The 20,568-nt window shown below is 57.4% G+C and overlaps 1 protein-coding gene across 1 annotated transcript in view; it reads left to right on the top strand.

The window, feature by feature from the left end:
- COL26A1 (collagen type XXVI alpha 1) overlaps window positions 1–20,568 on the top strand; it is a 122,867-nt gene that overhangs the window by 91,682 nt on the left and 10,617 nt on the right. The window contains exons 4-7 of the mRNA XM_006773430.2: window positions 8,300–8,361; window positions 15,726–15,879; window positions 18,086–18,184; window positions 18,750–18,902. Coding sequence (XP_006773493.1) covers window positions 8,300–8,361; window positions 15,726–15,879; window positions 18,086–18,184; window positions 18,750–18,902 — 468 coding nt within the window. The remainder of the gene's footprint in view (window positions 1–8,299; window positions 8,362–15,725; window positions 15,880–18,085; window positions 18,185–18,749; window positions 18,903–20,568) is intronic.

The raw sequence follows: 20,568 nt of genomic DNA, 5'->3' as shown, positions 1-20,568 counted from the left end.
CAGCGCTGCCTTTGTGTCTTTTATACTGTGTGGCTGTATAAGTGTGGGTCTTTCTTTGAACCAGCAATGGAGTGTCTTAATTACTATGCTCTTATAATATGTCTCAGTTCTGATAATATAAGTCTTCTATATGTTTTCTATTTGTTCCAGATGGCCTTGGCTATTCTTAGACCTTTGCATTTTCAAATACAATATTGGGCCTTCCAAACCATGAACACAGTACATCTTTCCATTTATTTAGATCTTCTTTAATTTCTCTCAGTGATATTTATGGTTTTCAGTAGATTTATTCTTAGATAATGGTGCTTTTGTGAATGGTATTTTAAGATTTCTTTTTCTATTTGTCTGTCACTAGTATATAGGAATATGGTTTTGTGAGCTGTTTTTATATTCCAGTTGTGGTGCTAAATTAATTTAATAATTCCTCTTTAGATTTTGTTGGGGGGAGCTGCTTTGGGGTGTGGCCTAGCCATGGTGCAAGACCCACTGACTTTGAACTGTGGGCTGGATATGGAGGTAGAGATTCAGCTAGCCAGGCCGGCTGAGCCCCAAGGGCTAAGCTGGGTACAGAAGTCTCAGACTTTGCCAGTGTCCAGCCATGGTACAGGCACTTGTCTTCCCCTCACATTGAAAGTTGCTGCCCTGGCCAGGAGCTCAGCCTACCATGCCCTTGTGGGAAGGGAAGCCTGGGTTCTGGTTCTGCCCTTTAACCGGCAGTCTGTGTGAGCTTGAGTACATTGCTGAACCTCCTCACCCACCAGGAAGGATGGGTAATCCTGTCTCTCACCCACTCAGTCCCTGACAAACATTTGGTGAATTGATTTCACTCACTAGTGTTATCCCTTTTCCCCATGGAGTGTTTCTGAACTTTGCCAGAAAGTTCCACAGACCAGGGGCTGCTGATGAGGGTGCCAGACATGGGGTGGAGGTAGCCAACTCCCATTGTATTCTGAGAAGCTTCAATGCTTCTCAGTCAGTCCTTTGGGACTTGTGTTCAGCAACATACTGAAGACACCATGCGAGGCTGCCCCTCTCCCAGAAGGAACTCAAGTTACTCTTCAATAAAAGTTTTGGCAGGAGTTCCTGAATAATCTTGCCTTCTCTGTGATCCCTGATATAGAAAAGGATGGAATTTAATTATTCTGTCCTGTCCACCAGCCCTAAGGCTGGGCCTGGCGGGCAGCCACATCTCTATCCCACCAGCAGGCTCCCTGGTCCCTGATGGGGTTCATTGCTCTGGTATGTGTTGAGGAGCAAAGGGGAGGCACAGGGCAGGGCCCCTACCATCGGCCTGAGCTTGCTCTCTTTACCCTTCCTTTTGGGATGTGTGGCTGAGAGAAATCCAATCTGTTTGCGATTACCTGGATAAGCCATTCTCTAGAAGTTAAATGGACAGGTGGCTTCCCAGGCCGCCCCACCCAGGGCACCTAGCTCAGTCCACTATGGTCTCATGGGAAGGGAGACCTGGATTCTGATTCTGCCCTTTAATTGACAGTCTGTGTGGCCTTGAGTATGTTGCTGTACCTCTCTGACTGTCAACCTCTCTACTACCTTAGAGCTGCAGGCTGAACTGGAGATACCAGGACTGGAGAAATCTAGAATTTACCATGCCCTCATTGCCCCAGGGGCCTGGAGAGCCCCGAGGCCTCTAAAAATCTAGCCTGCAGCTGGCTAGCTTCCCCCCAAACATCTCCAAGCCTTATGGCTAATTGGATTCCCACCTGGTACAGAAGCTTAAGTAGGGGACTTAGTGAGGTCTGTTTGGGCAGGTTTCCAGTGCAAGGTCAGACAGAATCCCGTAAAGGTGAGGAGTGGTGGGCCCCGTCCTGCATAGGAGAGGCACACAGATGGGCACTGCCCCTCAGCACGGTCACTTATACGTCCAGAGGCCCTTGAGGGTGAGGCCACTTATCCCTGGGTCCTTGTCACAGATAATACTACAGAAGGAACAAAGTACTAAGTAGGGTTGCTAAAATGTTGTGTTTTTATTTCCTAAATCTGGTAGTGCCATCTTTAAGGCATCAGTCCGCAGGCCGACGCTCTATCCACTGAGCCAAACCGGTTTCGGCTAAAATGTTGTGTTTTTATTTCCTAAATCTGGTAGTGCCATCTTTAAGGCAGCTGGAGCTGAATCACAGAGCCTTCCTGAGTTCGGGAGACGCTGCCCTGGTTGATGAGTCTCCTTAGGACCGATTTGTGGGTAGGGCCTTATATCAGTTTCCCCAGAGAAACAGAACCAAGAAGGTGTGTGTGTGTATTCATATATGTATATCTACCTATCTATCTCTATAGATGTATGTTAAGGATTTGCCTTATGCAATTGTAGGAGCTGGCAAATCTGAAAGCCTTAGGCAGCCAGCAGGCTGGAAACTCAGGAGGATCTGCTGATGCAATCTTGAGGCAGAGTTCCTACTTCTCTGGGAAACCTCAGTTTTGCTCTTAAAATCTTCAGCTGGTTAGATGAGGTCTACCCACATTATTTGGGGTAACCTCCTTTACTTAAAGTCAACTGGTTGTAGATGTTAACCACATCTGCAAAATAACTTCACAGCAACACCTAGACCAAACAACAGCACCAGAGCTTGGTTAGGTTGACACATGAAATGAACCTTCTCAGGCCTCCAGCCTCCCTTCAGCCACTGAGTCTCAAGGCTGCTAATCCTAAGGGGCCACAGATATGGGGGGAAACTGGTTCCTCTCACCCCAGACCAGAAATGTGAACTTCAGGGCCATTACCCTCATGCACTTTGTGGTGTGTCTTCACATTGATCCCTTCTGAGACCTGTCACATTTCTCAGGGGTGGGCCAGGGAGAGAGTATCAGGCCCATTTTATTGATGAGGAGACCAACACTTGAAGTCCAGTGATGTTGCAAAGGTGTTGGCTTGGCAGTGGAACCAGATCTTTAGATTCTTCTTCACCTTCAGGATACATGCAAATATCTACACTAATAAAAGAGAAAAATGGTAATTGGCGTACGATGCTACCCTTTCATTGACTAATCAGGGCTATATGCAAATTAACTGCCAACTCAGATGGCAGTTAACTGCCAACAAGATGGCGGTTAATTTGCATATGTAGGCACAATGCAGGGAGGCGAAAGGGAAAGCAGGAAGAAGCCCCCTGACACTGACAGTGATCGGAAACCCAGGGGGGAGCTAAGAGCTGGGGGGCAGGGCAAAGGCAGCCTCTTGGAGAGTTTCTGTTGACTTTCTCCTGTGCAAGGGTCTGGTGTGGTTTTTTCCCCCCATCCCTGATCTAGCTTCCATGTCCTCTACTCCTCCACAACTCCCAAATAATTGTATCAGAATTTGGGCTAGATCAACAGACAATGAATAAAGTACTATAACAAAGCAGATTCTATTCACAGCCGATTCAGGTAGTATACCAAGGCACTTCTCTTCACTTTAGACTTTTCATTTTCCTGGAAATTAATAATTCTTATTTGCTTAGCTTTTTATGCCATGTCATAGAGGTGTATCACTTGGCATGTCACTAATTCACCCCAGATTTTCCAAAAGAAGCTTCATTCTCTCTTCCTTGTGTTTACGCACATCAGGGGCTCTCTTCTTTCTAGAACCCTCTGTGTCCTGATCTAGTGTGGTTGGGTCATGCTCCAGCCTCCTGCACACTATCATCGTGTGACATTCCTTCATTTCCCTTCTTAGGATATTCCTTTATCTTGCTCCCATGTTGAACTTGTCTTTATTTCCCTGTTTTGGGTCCTTTCTCTAGTTTACTGTTTGTTTTGGTGGAGCACATCCTCAACTTCTTCATGAGAAGGAGTGCCTGGAGAATACATATTTAAGGCCTTCCATGGGTACAAATGCTTTCATTCTCTGCTCAAACCTTGGGGGATAGTTGAGCTGGGTACAGAATCTTAGCCAGAAAATCCTCTTCCCTCAAAAGAACACCTCTGTCTTGAAGACTGGAGAGAGCCTATGGGCATTAGAGAAAGTGCAGATGGTATGTCCTGGCAGGAGGTGGTTGACCTGGCCTGGATGGAAGTGTGGTAGTCAGAGCAGAAGGCAAAGAGACCCGTGTAGGCTGGCTAAGCCTAGCCAAGATGCGACTTTTTCCTGAGAGCAGTGAGACCTGTTCAGTGTTTCTGACAGAGGGGGAGATGACCAAAGTCTCACTAGTGGAGGAAGCTCTTAATTGACCTCCAGACCCCAGAGCAGATGGAGGGAGGCACTAAAAGAAGGTTTGGTCCAAGGTTAACCTCTTGGAAGAGCAGGGCTGACCCTGTGTGTAGTAAGAGAGAGGGTGCCAGATGTATTTGTGCTGGAGGTTCTATCTCAGCCCATCTCTTGTCCCATTGGAGAAACTGAGGCCACTCAAGACCTCCTTATTCCTGTGGTCTCGTAGGAGCATTCATGATCAATCTACCTGGCCTGTCCCGACCCTGTCCCCACAGCCTCTGGCTCCATTGACCTCCTTGAAGCCCTCTCCTCCTAATAGGGCCTAAGAGTCTTGCCTAGGGGGTAAGTTCTCAGGGGGATTTTAGGGATCTCCGTCAGCTGGGTCATGTTGGGTTGGCTTTCTGGGAACATCCACCCTGTACATGCCCCCTGCCTGCAGACCCAGCTCTAAGACCTCTCACAGAGAGAGCTGGGTCTTTGGGGGATAGGACCACTCTTCTCCCTGCTGGAATCTCATGGCCCAAGCCTCACAGTGGACTCACTCTGCCTCTTTAGATTCCTCCGCAGTAGCCAACTCCTACCCCAGGGATGAAACCCCTCTCAGGGGTCAGGTCTTGGGAATCCAGCCTCATTCAGGAGGAGGGTCCAGAATTTTGGGTGCAGAGCTATCACCAGTTGCAGTGCTGGCCAAGGGCAAATGGCAGGCGGATTGGCAACTACCATCTTGCTGTAGGTGGACAGAGCCCAGCCGGGAGAGCCCAAGGGCGAGGGTACAGTGCCAGGAGAATTGAGTCCAGGACCCTGAGGCCCTTGGAGCTGATCCAATGTAAACTCCTTCACAAGTGGGAAAACTGAGGTGCAGAGAGGTGAAATGCAGGCCTCTCAAGCCACACAGTGAGTTTGTGGTCTCTACAGAGTTCCCTTTCCTCTGACCACACCAAGGAGTTAGTCTCTCAGTCTCTCTCTCTCTCTCTCTACTCCTAGACCCCAACACACACACACACACACACACCTGTTTGTCTGGCACATCCACACTTCCAACATATTGCAAAGATTTCCTGATACCTGTGTCCTAGACACTGGGGACTTGTGTGGTGGCCGGGCGCTCATCGGCCTGAAGAGGGTAGGAACATGGGAATCACAGAACCTCAGAAAGTTAAAGTCTTCATGTGAAGAGGGGAAACTGAGGCCCAGAGCTGGGCAGGCAGGGCCTCAACCAGTCACAGAGCCAGTCATCCCATCAGCGCCGTTTCCACCTCTCTCCGCATGAATAATTGGAGAAAGCTAAACAAACATAATTTAATTGCCTGTCGATGACAGAATGCCAGGGGAACCATAAACCCCGCCTGGTCTCAGAGCGCCTGCCAGGGCAGGTGGCACGGGGAGGCCAAGCTGACGGACTCGCCCCTGCCCGTTGGCTGGGCCTCTGGGGCCTCTCTGCGGCTGGGGACCTGGACCCCCTGTGCCCACCAACAGCCAAGCAGCTCCTCACTTGCCAAACAGGGCGCCCGGTGCCAGAGCAAACTGGGCCCGAGCCCAGCACACTTTCCAGAAATAGGTTCCTGCGAGAGCCCGAGGCTCCCCTCCCTCACTGACCTTCCCCTCTGCAGGGAGTCCTATTTGTTGCCTCAGATCCTGGAAACACTTTGTTCAAGGTCCATAACCGCTGTAGAATGTTCCATGGGTGGGGCTGGGGCTCTAATTTACAACTTACCCATGCCCAGCCTCCTGCTCTTCCTGCTGCCCCAAGTGGGGTGCACCTTCCCCACGTGGAGAGGTGGGGAGCTGGGGCTCACGCATCCTGCTCTCTGGAGTCAGCCTGTTTCCCGTGAGATATGGCTGCTCAGGAGGCTCCTGGGCCTTGGCTGCGAGGACAGGCACCCTCCTCCTTACTGCCCTGCCGCTCACCCTGTCAGTCTTAGCACAGTCACCAAGGGGCTCCTGGGCACCCCGGTGCCTCCAGGTGGATGAGGGGCTGGTTGTCTGTGGTGGGCTGATGGATGGGGTGTAGGCTGGGTGGGTGGATCATGGGACTCTGTTTTGTTCTCTGTCTTTCCCATTAAAGGCTCCTTCCAAAGACCCAGGACCTGACATCCTGGGCTGTCTATACTTGAGAAGGAGGCACTAAAGCGACTCAGGCTCCTTCCCTGTGGTTTGGCCTTATTGCTGGGGGCCTTTGGGACCCAGCTACTTCATAGGGGGGCTCCCCCAGTGTCAGTGCCTGTGGGCCTTTCTCCTCAGGTGGGTCCCTGTGCCCAGGGATTACTGCCCTTCTCCCACCTGGAGGAGCTGGTCCTCTCCGTTGTGAGGAGGCTGGGCCTCGGCCACGGGCGGTGTTCCCTTTACGAGCAGCACTCATCTGCTGAGGGTCTCCCTGCGTCCTGTGCTCTGTGGTTAAACCTTTCCCTTTCTTTACCATCCCTTCCCCGGAGAAACTAGAGGGAATCGATATGTACAACCTCCCTTCCCCCATTCAACCGCCCCCCCACCCACCCCTCGCTGGTCTTTGTGAAGTCCTGCCCGACCTGAGTCAGACAACTGTATACATTCTTCTAGTTGTTTTAAAGTTTCCGTGTTTATACCTCAGTCTTTAATCTGTTTTATGTATCGAGGTTACTGACAAGGTTTATTGGGGGGAAAAGTTCTGTTCCTAAAACATGCCTATAAACCACTGGCTGGGCCCAGCCCAGGGGAACAGGGAGGGCGATGAGGGTGAACGCCTGAGTAGTAGGCCTTCTGAACCCAGGCAGGGCTGGTGAGCAGGAAGCAGTGGATGTCAGCCCCCCTGGCCCCAAGGCCAGGCACTCCTGGCAAGGACACAGCCTGGACCACCTAGTCCCATGGCCCAAGTGTCCCCTGGCCATCACCGCCCACTGCCCTCACAGAGCAACAGAGATATTGGCAAGGTGACTTGCATTCAGTGACAGTGATGGGGACCTTTCCAGGGACAGCCTGGCGTGGGACCTGTGGACCTGCTGGTGGACGTGCAGGCCTCACTGCAGCCAAGGGGCCTCCACACACCCACTGGAATCTGTTGAGTTACCCAGCTCCTCTCGTGCGTGTGTGTCTGTTTAACCAGCTGGGTTTCTGTCGGGCCAGGCTTTGAACTGAGCGAGGAATTCAGGTGTCCCCTGACTTCCAGAGCAATAAAAGCTCTTTGGAACAGCTTTGAACCATCTATTTCCTCATTAAAGAGCTCTGGCTCTCTGGGAAGACAGACATAGAAAGATAATTACAGCCCAGGGAGTCGTGTGCCTGGGGGTTAACCATCATGGGTCTCCTAGTGGGCCTTCCGGCTTCAGGCCTCCCACTCCTCCCACTGTACACTTTGCTGCCAGAGTGAACTTGTAGAAATGCAAACTGACCTTGATTTTCCCCTCCTCCAGCAGCTGCCCGTTGGCCTCAGGAGTTCCTCCTGCCAGAACCTCTGTGTTAAGGCCCCGGCTCCAGCGTCGGTGGCCCCGAGGGGTGCTGTGCTCTGGCCAGGCTGCTGGCAGACCCCTCTTCGGTTCCCCTCCGGGCCTCAGCACCTGTTCTTCCCCTGCTGGACCTGGCCTCTCCCTCTTCCTCACCTGGCCGATCACTCCACTAGTATGTCCCTCGGGCCCCACATTTGATGCCACTGACTCCAGGATGCCCTCCCCGACCTCCAACCCCTACCCCAGACTGGCTTTGGCGACCCCATGATGCTATCTTGCACGTACTGTTCTTACAGCTCTAGCATAGACCTTACCAGCTGTGCCTTTGACACTGCAGTTCTCAAAGTCGGGGAGCACATTTCATTTGCTGTCCATTCATCAACTCTCAGATATTTCTGGGCCCCTACTTTGTGCCAGGTGTTGAGACTCATGAGCAAACAAAACAAACACAGACCCCTGCCCTCAGGAAGTTCACAGGCTGGCTCGGTGCTGGCGCAGGCACTTCGCTGGATAAACGGATGGCACTAGGTGCTGTGGTGCCCAGAAAGGAGGCTGGGGGGCCAGGCAGGCTGCACGGAGGAGGGGATGCTTAGGATGGTGCCCTGATGGATGGGTAGGAGTTTTCCGGGCATCAATCAAAGAGTTCCCTGCTTCCTTACCCAGAGGCTGTCCTGGTGGCTGAGTGGCTCTCTCCCCAGGATCTACACTCCCCCTTCACCTGGCTCCTCTTCTCTTGCAGAATGCATGAACTGCACCCGGCTCAGCGACATGAGTGAGCGACTGATCACGCTGGAGGCCAAGGTCAGACAGACTGGGGAGCCTGGTCCCGGAGAGCTGGCTGTGGGGAGGGTGCCTCAGGCACCTGCAGGGTGTGGCTCAGGGTGTGGCTCAGCCTCAGGGAACCCACCAGGCCTGAGCAGCCTGGTCCCAGGGGTTGGGTGCTACTAGGGCCTAGGCAGCTGTGGGTGGCCTTCTGTAGGCTGGGCCAGCCTCCTGGGGTGGGGGAAGGGAGTGGAAAGAGCAAGAAATCTGAAGGTCCCAGGCGGCAGGCTGGTCTGGGTACAGGCCTTGGGGGCTGAGGGACTGGATGCCTAGAAGTGGACCCTCAAAGGAAGGAGTGGTGGCCCCACCAACCCCCGCCCCGAGGGATGCTTCCCCTAACTCTGGTCCCTCCTCCTGCTGTCTGGCATGGGGCTGGACACAGAGGAGCTAGCTGATGGAGGAAGAGCTCCCAGCACTAGCCAGCCCTCGGCCTGTCTACATCAGGGGAAGGAGAAGGTCGCCTCAGAGGCAGAAGGACTTGATGAAGGATAAGTATTTATTTGGGAATGGCCCCAGGTGACCTTGGAGAAGAGGAAGGAAGTAAGCCAGGGAAGGAAGAATGTGCCAGGTGCAGGCGTGTGGCGGGGCAGGTTACCCGGGAGGGCCCCTGGGAGGCAGTGCAGAGCTTGCTGCAGAGCAGACCTCAGGGGCCAGGATGCTCCCGTCCCGTCCCTCACTGGGCGAGGCGTCTCTTGGGTGGTGTTCCCTGTCCCTCTGGCCTGCCCCCCAGCTCACTCATGGCCAGAGAAAGCCATTGGCAGGTACAGGCAGGGAGAAGGCGAAGCAGTGGGGGCCACGAGCTATGCCCCAGCGGGGCCATTCTCAGTAGAACCCCAGAGGTCTGAGAGCAGGCGCTGGTGACTGACTAGAGGGGCTTGGCCTAGGGGAGGACAGACCCCTTGGGGCAGCAAAACTGCAGGGGGAGCGTCGCCTGGCCCCAGGGCAGAGCCAGCGCTGGGAGGCTGGCTTTACCTGAGCCCGAGGCAGAGCCCCAGCTGGGCTGGTTCAGCCCAGGAGAGAGTGTCTTGATGGAGGAGGTGGTGTGACAATGGCCAGCTACCAGGGAGGCCAGAGCACTGAGGTGGGCAAGAGCCCTGAGCAGTGCCAGCTGTTCCCACCCACCTGGCCCTCACGCAGAGACACATGGACACATATACATACTAGTAGACACATAAAGGTACACATGAACACACGGACACACATACATAGACACGACGTACAGATACCACATACAGGCACATAGACACGTAGACACACATACACATACACACAGCCCTTGCCAGCCCGACATGGCCTTTGCCCCTGCCCCTGCCTTGAAAGCTTGACTGTGGGGGCACCTGCCTCGTCAGATGGGGGCTGCAAGTGACTGTCACTGGGGGTCAGACATATGTGGGACCACCCACCAGCTGGGTGACTTTAGCAAGCTCCCGCCTCCCTGTCTGCAGAATGGATTAAAGTCCCAGCTTCCCACGGCTGCCGGGGCCTCAGGGGATTTGGTGGTGGGACCCGGCTTTGAAAATGGTTGGATGCCAGGCAGGTGTGAGGGTCGGTGTTATCATCTACTCCACACCTCTGTTCCCACCATAAGACACAGGTGCACAGGAGACATCCATGCAGAGTACAGGACATGAAAGCCCCAGGGCTGGACGGCCTCGTTGTCCCCACCCTGCTGTGGGAGGGAGGCTCCTCCGGCTGCCCAGGCTCCTGGGCACAGGCCTGGGTGGGGACCGGTGCCCTCCTGGAGGTCAGTGGCTTTTGGGTGCTGGGGATGGAGGCTTCACAATGAAGATGCAGCCACGTGGGCCAAGCTACACGGGGATGGGGAATCCCTGGAGGGGTCACAGTGCTGGGGAAGATAATGGGGTGTACTTCTGGCACCCAAGACTTTAGGAAAGGCAGGGTCCCCGGGCCAGCGGCCTGACGGACATTTTCCAGGCACCTGAAGCCTCCGCGTGGTTTGGCAGAGCATCGCCCGCAGCCTGCCCTGGCCCCAGCCCAGCACCTCGGGTGTTAAAAGTCACAGCTCCTGGGGAGGACTGGCACAGTGCCAGCTGTCCCCACCCACCTGGCCCTCACCCATGCCCTCCTGCCATGAGCAATTCCTTCCCACGTCCGCCCAGTCCTGACACCTCCCTCCATCTCCGCCCCAGCGGCAAAGCCAAGGGCAGCGGGCTGGTGGCCAGGCTTGCTCTCTGGCCTGAGCATCGTGACCCTCAGCAGGCTTTGGGGGGCGTCGGGGGGAGCAGCAGGATGTGTTGGAGGAACCAGGGCTACGGGTCCTGTCCTAGCAATAGCCCTGCCTTGGCACATCCCTCCTCGACTCCAGGCCTCATTCTGCTATCCCGTAAAACAGAAGTGGAAGGGGTCACTTCCCTGCTCCTCACGGGGACATTTTGAGGCAGGTATATAGTGGGCAGCTCAGGTGGTTCTTGGGTGGGGAGTAGTGAGGGGAGGTAGCTTGGGTCTGGGCTGTGCAAAGAGGTGGCTGCACCTATTATGGGGAGCCCACCGCCTTCTGGAGTCCCAGGCAGGGGCTGGAAGATTCCTGCCTCAGCTCACCTTCTAGCTGCCTCTATCTGCCTGCTCCAGGCTCAAGCATCTCCTAGAGAGGTAGGGCCACCAGGAGTTTTGTTGGCCTGGGTCAGAGGGCCTTGGGAGGTAGTGGCCTGGAGAAGGAGAGGGTCACAATTTAGGCAAATTGTCAGGACAGCCCAGCAGCCCCGGGGCATGTAACAAGGTCAGAGGAGCCTGCAGGGGTCAGAGAACATGGTGCTGGGGCCAGCCAGGCCGGAGGCTGGGGTCTGGTGGCTAACGACAGACGGCAGAGCCAGGTGGCCAGACCCCAGATGGGAGTCAAATCAAGCAGCTGACAGAGAGAGCAGCAACCCAAAGGCCTGAAGGCTGAGACTTCTGCTCCCTGGAACAAGCCTGTTTGGATGTGTCAGGAGAGATCATTCAGGTACACGTACCTAGTGGCAGCGATTCCTTGAGGACATGTACTGTTTGTTTAACAAAAAGTCCTGGATGGTTTTGGTGGCTCAAAAACCCAGGCTCTTCACAGCCTCCCCCTTCACCTCTTTAGTGAATTATCTTTTGTCCTCAAGGTCCATGCCTCATGGTGACAAAGTGGCTACTGCAGCTCAAGGCATCACATCCTAACACCGGGTTCAAAAGCAGAAAGTAACCCCCAACAAACTCATTATGTCTCAGGGGCCAGCGCTGGGCTATACGCCCACCTCCTAATTGTCAGGGAGCTGGAAAAATGAGTACCTGGCCAATCAGGATTCTTTCTCTGGGGCCCAACAGGGGGCTCTGGAGCAAGGGAAGAAGGGGCAGTGGGGTCCAGACAACCTTCGGGGTCAGCTCCATCTTCACTACCTGTAGGTGCTTGAGCTGCCAGAGGACCCAGTCCTAGCAGTTGGTCTGGGACTCCGCCCACCCTCCTTTCCTGGGACAGCTGGGATGGCTGTGGGGGGACAGAAGACAGAAGGCCAGCAGGAAAAAGCTTCGGCCTTCCTCCCTCTCCTCCCGCTCTGTTTTCACTCTGACTTCATGGGCCACAAGGAGTGGGAGGGAGCCCAAGGGGACTTCCCTGCGTGAGGGTCATGGAGGCCTCGGAGTTCGGCTGGCGTCTGGTGCCAAGCAGCCAGACCGCGATGACGTCATTAGGGCCACTGCCCTGGAAGGCCATGGTCTGGTTTTCTTGGGCCGAGTCCCCACGCCCACTGCTGCCTGCTTGGTGAGCTCATGCCCGCAGGGTGGGATCAGCTTCTCCAGAAGGTTGGCCATGGCCAGGCCAGGCCAGATGCTCACTTAGCCGTGGCCAGTGCTCCTCTGCCCGGTCTGTGGGCTCCATGGGCCTGATGTCTGTGGGGGAGGTGTCCCAGGAGGAAGTGAGCCAGGCCTTTTGTGTGGGGACAAGGCTGCATGTGGCAGGTGCCTCTGGGGAGCCCAGAGCCTGGCCATGAAAGGAGAACACCACGGTCAGGCACCCCTCCTTTGGTCCCCCCAAGCTGCCTGGCCCCTACTGCTCCTGCCTACTCCCTGTGCAATAGGTCCATATGGAGGTCCCCCCGTCTTGAGACACTGCAACTGAACCCACCCCACACTGGTCACCTTCACCCCCAGTCTTGCCCTCTCCCATGCCCTCGTTTGACTGGTGGCAATCCCACTGTCCCCAGAGCCAGACCAACAATGGGAGAGCCACTCCCACCTTCATCCACGCCGGCCCCCAAGACCCAGGTCCTGCCACTTCTCACCCCCATCCTCGCGCCCACTGACCAGGGTCTGCTGCCTCCTGCCACCGACAGCCAGCTCTCCCCACTCCCCAGCCCCTCGACTGCCCCAGAGTCCCTGACTGACCATCCAGCCAGCTTCCCAGGGAAGACTCAGCAGTTAAGGAAGGCAGAAATCATAACCCCCTCCTCACCATGGGGTTCAGGGGTCAGGAGACTGGGTGCCACCCTGAAGCTGCTGTGGCCTGAGCCAGCGGGTCCCCTTTTCCTTGCCTTTGCGAGGCTCCCCTGAGGCCAAGGCTGTGGAGAGGCGGACGGGGCACCACAGGGGGCCCTGCCCTGCTGTCTGCTCGCTGAGTGACCTGGGCAAGACGCTTGTGGCCTCTGAACCCCTGTTTCCACCCTGCCTGCAAGGTGGCCACACTGACCCTGCCTGTCTCGTGGCTCTTGTGAGGATCAGGTAGGGGAGGGGCTCAATGGAGTCACCAGAGCCTCACGGGGCAGGAGCCCAGCCACCCAGTAAGATGGAGACCTGAGACACTTGGTTCCCAAGGATCCTCGGAGACTGTCACCCAGGCCCAGAAACTCTGCAGAACTGGTGGTGGTGGTGGTGGTGGTGGTAGTGGTGGTAGTAGTGGTGGTGGTGGGGGTGGTAGTGGTGGTAGTAGTGGTGGTGGTGGGGGTGGTAGTGGTGGTAGTAGTGGTGGTGGTGGGGGTGGTAGTGGTGGTAGTAGTGGTGGTGGTGGGGGTGGTAGTGGTGGTAGTAGTGGTGGTGGTGGGGGTGGTAGTGGTGGTAGTAGTGGTGGTGGTGGGGGTGGTAGTGGTGGTAGTAGTGGTGGTGGTGGGGGTGGTAGTGGTGGTAGTAGTGGTGGTGGTGGGGGTGGTAGTGGTGGTAGTAGTGGTGGTGGTGGGGGTGGTAGTGGTGGTAGTAGTGGTGGTGGTGGGGGTGGTAGTGGTGGTAGTAGTGGTGGTGGTGGGGGTGGTAGTGGTGGTAGTAGTGGTGGTGGTGGGGGTGGTAGTGGTGGTAGTAGTGGTGGTGGTGGTGGTGGTGGTAGTGGTGGTAGTAGTGGTGGTGGTGGTGGTTGGGGGGATGGTGGTGGTGGTGGGGGGGATGGTGCTGGAGGTGGTAGTGGTGGTGGTAGGTGCTCAGAGGGCCTTTGCCTCATACCTAGGAAACCTCAGCCCAGCCCAGGCTAAGTCCTGTGAAGGTAGCTTGTAGTCATCCCCATTTTGCTGATGGGAAAACTGAGGCTCACAGAGGTCATGATGCGTGCACAAGGTCACACAGCGGCCACATGGGAAAGCCAGGGCTCCAGCCAGCCTGTATGGCCGCAGGACCTGAGCCTCCCCCGTTAGACAGCACTTAACTGGTGCCGGGCTCTGGGGACCAACAGCAGGAGGGCACCTGCTCCAAGTGGTTCTGTCCCCCACTCTGGCTGGCCATTGGCACAAAGGGAGTGCACAGGGATGGGATGGAGGGCCCCTCTGCCCAGAGGGTGAGGCGACTGTAGGGAGGAGGGGCAGCTCACTGGAGCCCAGGATCTTCCTCAGGAGGGAAGGGCAGGGCTGGCAGAGGGCCCTGCAGGAGCCAGGGGGGGAGTCTCAGGTCGGGGGGGCCTCGGGGGTCATTCAGGGCATCTGCCACAGAACCTAAGGTGAGGCCCAGGACGGGCAGGGTAGGGTGAGATGGGCCCCTGTGCAGGGACAGTGGAGGTTTGGAGGGGGACTGGGTAGGGTTCGTTTGGCATGAGGTCTTCATCCCCCTGCTGTGTGGAAGGGAGTGGGGGGCTCTAGGAGGTGAGGGGGCAGATGGAGGTAGGGAGGCAAGAAGCTGCTGTGGGGCCTGGGCCACAGGCCAGGGGAGACGTGTGGCTGACTGCAGGCCGAGGGCACTGGGGTGGGGCCAGGGAAAGGCCAAATGCACAGGCCCTGACCCTCCTGGAGCTGGGGAGATAAGTCCCAGGGAGGCCCCAGGACTCTGATGTTGGAGAGGGTTCAGGATGGGACAGAGTGGGCCCCACAGACAGGCCCCCCTCACCACCCTCTGACCATCCTCAGACCCCCTGAATCACGGGAAAGGGGGGTGGGGCTAGTACCCTAGCAGGATTCAGGGGTCTGGCTTCCAAGAGCTGGAGTGAACCGGAGACACCAGACTTCTCCCTCCCCATCGGTCAGATGGACACCAAGGGCAGGGACACACCACGGGGTGGGAGCAGGAGGCCAGACTCCGCTTAATACAGCGGAGGGGCCCCAGTGCCCTCCCCTCCCACTCCGCCTAGGGCCTGCCCAGGTTCTCTGTACTTGCCATCCCGCCCTGCACTGATCCTGGGCACACAGTGCCCCCTGCTGGCCTCTCCAGAGACAACCGGGCTCTGCTGGGGCCACAGGCCTGGCTCCCCGTTGGAGAGAATTAGGGAGAGAGTTTCCTTGCCTGGGCCCTGGGTCTTGCAGTCTTTGACCCCTGACTCCCTCCAGGGGAGAAGACAGGCTGCTTTCCAGCTGCCCTGAGCGATCACAGCCTCCTTTGTTTTCCTGGAGCTCCTCCTAAAATTCCTGTACCAACCCAGGCCCTTTCTCTTCTTACTTTTTCTTTCTTTTTCTCTCTCCCTCTCTCTCTCATTTTATTTTTTTCTCTCCTTATTTTCCTTCCTCCTTCCCACCTCCCATCTATGCATTCGTTCGTCCATCCATCCATCCATCCATCCATCCACAAACATCCCCTGACCATGTATTTGTGCCCTGAGCCAGGCAGTGTGGGGGACAAGCACACCCAGTCCCCCCCTTGTGAGGAGCTAGTGAGGTGGAGGTGACCATGGTCATTACTCAGATCCCCAAACCCAGCGATGGCCCCTCTAGAAAATATGTACAGGGGCTCTGAAAGTGTCCAGTGGGGACCTGCTTGAGCCTGAGGGTCCAGGAGGGCTCTCCTGAAACGGGAAGGACAGGAGGGCAGGGGTGGGAGAGCATCCGGCCAGGGCAGTGGGGGTCCCACTGAGGAGGGTGACCCCAACCCAGCAGGGGCAGCTGCAGGTCTCGTGGGGCACTCTCCCTGTCCCCCTGTGTCCCTGGCCTGGCCCAGGCCTGACCCTCTGCCCTTCTCTGGCCTAGGTTCTCCTGCTGGAAGCAGCAGAGCGTCCGTCAAGCCCAGACAATCACCTGCCGGTGCCCCAGAGCACCCCACCGCCCTGGAATGAGGACTTCCTCCCTGACGCTATCCCTCTCGCCCACCCAGGGCCCCGAAGAAGGCCCACAGGCCCAGCCGGTGAGTGCGGCCCACAGGGGAGAGCTGGGGCCAGCTAGAGAGGTCCTGGGTGGGCATGGCCCAGGGAGTCCACTAGTAGCTCCCACACTGGCCTTAGGTCAAACATGCCCACACGGCATTCTGAAAACTTGAGCTGCCATTTAAACATTGAGGGATTTCACATAAAAATGAGGATTTCTGGCTTCTTTTAGAAAAATGGAGACTTTGGCCATTGGAACTGGCAGTCCATCATGGAGACAACTGGCTACCGCTGTCATGCCTGCCCTTCAGATCTTGTCTAAGCTCTGCAGTTTGCCCCAGTCCCCACCATTCCTTATTGTATACAGTCCAGCCACTGTCCTCATTAGCTGTCCTGATGCTACCTTAGCATCTTCATTTAGGCCCTCAGCCCAGCCTACTCCTTGGTTGGCCCCTGTCTGCATACCCCCCCAGGATGGGGAGCTCACTGCCTCCCACCAGCTTCTGGGGACTCCTCGACAAGCTCTGACTAGCGTTGGAGGGCATCTGCTGCCCTGTTATTTTCTCCCTTCCCTCCACATTTGAAAGTCAGGGATAAAAATTTCTTTCTGTAGCTTCCATCCTTGGTCAGGATTCTGTCCTCTGAGCCTGTGAATAGTAATAATTGTAGTAATAGTCACCCGGGTCATTGAACGCCTGCCTTGTGCCAGGCACTGTGCTGGGCCTTGACCTGAGTGGGTGTTCAGCTGACACCTGCCAGTCTGACTCAGCTCGGGGGTTTAAGGCGGGTGCCCCCTGACTGGTCAGTGTCCATGCTGTGCCAGTTATTAAACATCTGTACGTCACGCTAGGCTGGACAGATGTCCTTTCTGGTCTTTCTGGTAAGCTCATGAAACTCGGGGTTACAGAGAAAATTGAGGCTCAGAGAAGTGACCCCTGGGGTTACCCAGCGACCCAAGGGTTCTGTCTCCATGATTCTTGTCCCCACTGGAGCCCTTTGAAGGTGATGCTCTCCTTCCCTCTGCATCTCCCAGTTGAGCCCCCAGCCTCTTAGCACCTCCCAGACTCCGCTCTGAGCACCTGCCCGAGCCCCTCCCTTGCCTCCTCTGCTTCATGTGTGTGCCCGTCCTGCAGGAGCAGGAGCAGGAGCAGGGAGCCGCCCACTCGTTCTCTCCCCAGGGCCTCGGAGCGGGGGGAGTTGGCATCCAGTAGCCAGTCCTGGGGCTGGGGGAGGAGCAGATATTCTGGACTCTTCTGAGGCGCTGAGGCTGTGGGAGGAGGGGTGAGCTCAGGCTGTGGGCGAGGGGAGCCTCTCACTCTGGGTCCCCTGGCCCACTTCTCTGGCCACTGTTCCCAAGGCCTCACCCCAGAGGCCTGGACCACACCCATGTTCTTTAAATCCTTCTTCTGTGACTGAAAAAGGAGCTGCCCTTCCCGGGGAGGACCCAGGCCTTAACCCCCTGGGGGTGGGAGGGGAAGGCTGGGAGCCACTCAGGGTGTTCTGGGCCAGACCTTGCTCCCTCCCAGGGAAAGTGCAGTTCCAAGAATTGGCCACCAGGTGGCAAACAAAACCTACAAATGGTGACACCTGGATTCCCAGAGAGCAGGTGGAGTCTCCCCAAAGCAGCAGCCCCTCAAGCCCGACCTCCTGGACCACAGTCGTGTGGAGTCGGAGATGGAAGGGCCTTAAGATCCAGCGCAGGCCCCTCCGTCAGTCCAGCAAGCGTTTCTGAGTGCCCTCTCCAGGCATTCCGGAGGGAGAAGGGGCTGTCCCCAGGCCACACGGTGGTCCCCTTACCTCTGTCTCCTCTCACCCGTGGGGCCTGGAGACCGCGGAGGTGGGCAGACATGTCCTGTGGTGCTTCCTGGAGTCTCCGAGGAGGCCTTGGGGGAACTCTCTGCCACAAGCCCGTTTCCCAACTCTGAGCAGGGAGACAGAAGGACGCGGAGAGAGGGAACCAGACTCATCTACAGTCTGGCTCTGGGAACCTGAGTGAGGGGCCACGCCTTCTGGGCCCTCAGTTCCCCCACCTGTCAGATGGAAACAACGCAGCTCTTGGGATCATAGAGGTCATTCAGTGCAGAAATGGTGTCAATGCCCGACTCGGGCTGACGGTCCCTTTGCCCATTTGGGGAAGCCTCAGTGGACAGGCTCCTGGGGGCAGGTCTGTTCCCACAGCACAGGTGGTCGGCCTGGAGCCGCCCACTCAGCCCAGTGTTCCCAGGCCTCATCTCGTTCTCTCCCCAGGGCCCCCGGGGCAGACAGGACCGCCTGGGCCTGCAGGCCCCCCGGGCTCCAAAGGCGACCGGGGCCAGGCAGGAGAGAAAGGCCCAGCAGGGCCTCCTGGTAAGGACCTGGCTTTGCCATTTGTCTCCTGGGGAACGGGACTGGGTTTCTCCCCTATCTAAGCAGGCGGGTCATCTCCTATGCCCACCGGCACCCTATTGCTGCCCATCCCCAGCGCTTTAGGGCCTGGTCTCACCCTGGGCTGCAGGAAGGAAGAGAGAGGCTCTGGGGCTGTGGGTGCCAGTGTGGGGGTGGGGCTGCTGTGGCGAGGGTTGTCCTCGGTCATGTAAACTCCTCCTGGGTCCTGCGGGGAGTGACCCCTCATCAGGCTGGTCGCCACCCTGGGTGCTCCTGCCCAGAGCGAGGTCCCAGGAGGAGGCAGAGGGACCAGGCCAGAGCCGTCCCTGCCTCCCTCCCCTGGCACCAGCTGCCCCAGGGCTCCCTGTGCAGGGGGCAGGGAAGGGGGAAGCCAATTCACTTACATCCCAAGACAGCCCTCTGGGGAGACTGGTCTAAAGGCCACCGCTGACCCTTGCTGACCCTGTCCCCATTGGGGCCTGTTTCCTGTCAGAAATGTTGGCTGCCAGGCCCAGCCCTCACCTGACTCCTCTTCTCCCCATTACAGGCCTCTTGGGGCCACCAGGGCCCCGTGGGCTACCTGGAGAGATGGGGCGCCCCGGACCCCCTGGCCCCCCCGGCCCAGCAGGCAGCCCGGGGCTCCCTCCAAATGGCCCCCAAGGCGTCCTCTACTCCCTGCAGCCACCTACGGACAAGGACAGTGAGTTCTGGCCTGAGGGGAGGGGGGCCTGGGCCACCCCGTCTGCTGAGGGCTAGCCCTCCCCAGAGGACCCATGAGGGGCCTATCAGTGAGTGGGCACTGGCTGGGGAGAGGTGGGGGCCCCGGGAGACCCATACTGACCCCCCAACCTCACATTGGGCCCAGCCTGACCTGTCCCTGCCTTGGTGCTCAGCTGGGGTCCTGACTCGGCAAAGATCACCCTGCTCTTCGGCCTGGCCTCAGTTTCGCTGCCAGGATGGCAGCACCACTGAGGTCATCTGCTGCCCCATCTCCGTGTCCCAGGTCCCCTCACTGCGGGTCACCTGACAAGTGTTGACTGAGCACCTATTCTGTGTCGTCACTGGGATACAGCAGAGAGAAAAACACTCCGCCCTCAGGGGCCACAGGCTAGTGCAGGGGGCACCCCTGAGCCCCGGAAGCACTGCCTGCCGTGGGGAAGCCAGCGCTGCAGCGCCGCCTGGCTGTGGAGCTGAGGCCCGTGGGAGCGGGAGGGTTCTATGAGCACAGTGGCAGCACTGACTGAACGTGTTGCGGAGAGGGGGTGGGTGGGTACGTCCAGGGCCCCGTGGTGGAGGGGTACCTTGGTCAGCTGCTAGGGAAACCCCACCTCCTGTCCTGCTGGTGCTTCTGTCCCCTCAGGCAGCACAGCCCTCACCTGAGTGTTAACACCTGGTCCCTCTCTGAGCCTCAGTTTTTCCATCTGTAAAGTGGGGGTGATAATATTTCTTGATGGAATTGCTCCGGGCTTGTAAAACAGAGCCCCCAGCCTTAGCCTGAACCAAGTGAATTGGGGTCCTAGGCTGTGTTCTCAGTGAGTGAGGGGCCTGGTCAGCAGGGCAGGGCCTGGGGAGGGGCCGGCTCTCTCATGGGGCATCTGGAGCGAATGTTAACTCACTGAACACTCGGCTTTCTCACCCGCATGTGGCTCAGAGATGCCCCTGGGCAGGGAGAGAATAGATAGTGTTTGTGATGCACTTGGGGGTCTCAGGGCTCAGCAGCCCCATACCCCTGGGCCATGAGGAGCCATCTGAGTGCTGCAGGCTGCCCTGGCCTGGGCATGATGCCCTGTGTCAGACCTGACGCTGCCCACCTACCACCTCCAGTGCCCAGAGTCCTCCTGAGACAGGACCCTCCTGAGACAGGACCCTCCTTCCCCAGCCCTGGGGTCCCTGAGGGAGGGCCGCCTTTGGGGTGTGAGCATTGGGAAGGGTGGGGATGCTCCAGTGGGGACAGCTGGTGGGTCTGAGCACCCACAGGTGCCCACTTGCTGTGAGGCCTATGGGAGGACCGTCCAGGCTCCCATGTATGGAGGGAGGGGCAGAGGTAGCCCAGACAGTTCCTGGGCCTGGCTGCTCTGTCCTTGCTCTGGGGATGCACAGGGTGAAGTCGCATGGGGCTCACCCTAGAGGAGCCCAGGCCTTGGGAGACGGGCCACTAGACAGGCCCCACTTGCCCCCGAGCCCTGAGGGAGGCAGCTCAGAGGGGTGAGCAGGGGGGCTTCTTAGAGGAGCCCTGAGTGAGTGAGCTGGCGCATCAGGGCAGGCACGTGTCCTCCAGGTTCCATCTGGAGGACAGTGCCAGCCTGGGGCACTGGGGAGGTGAGTGGGACTGGCCAGAGTTGAAGGGTCTGGATTGTTCAGGAAAG

This window comes from Myotis davidii, unplaced genomic scaffold (assembly GCF_000327345.1).
Source record: "Myotis davidii unplaced genomic scaffold, ASM32734v1 scaffold726, whole genome shotgun sequence".
NCBI classification, from domain to species: domain Eukaryota; kingdom Metazoa; phylum Chordata; class Mammalia; order Chiroptera; family Vespertilionidae; genus Myotis; species Myotis davidii.
This window is presented reverse-complemented; position numbering and strand designations above follow the sequence as displayed.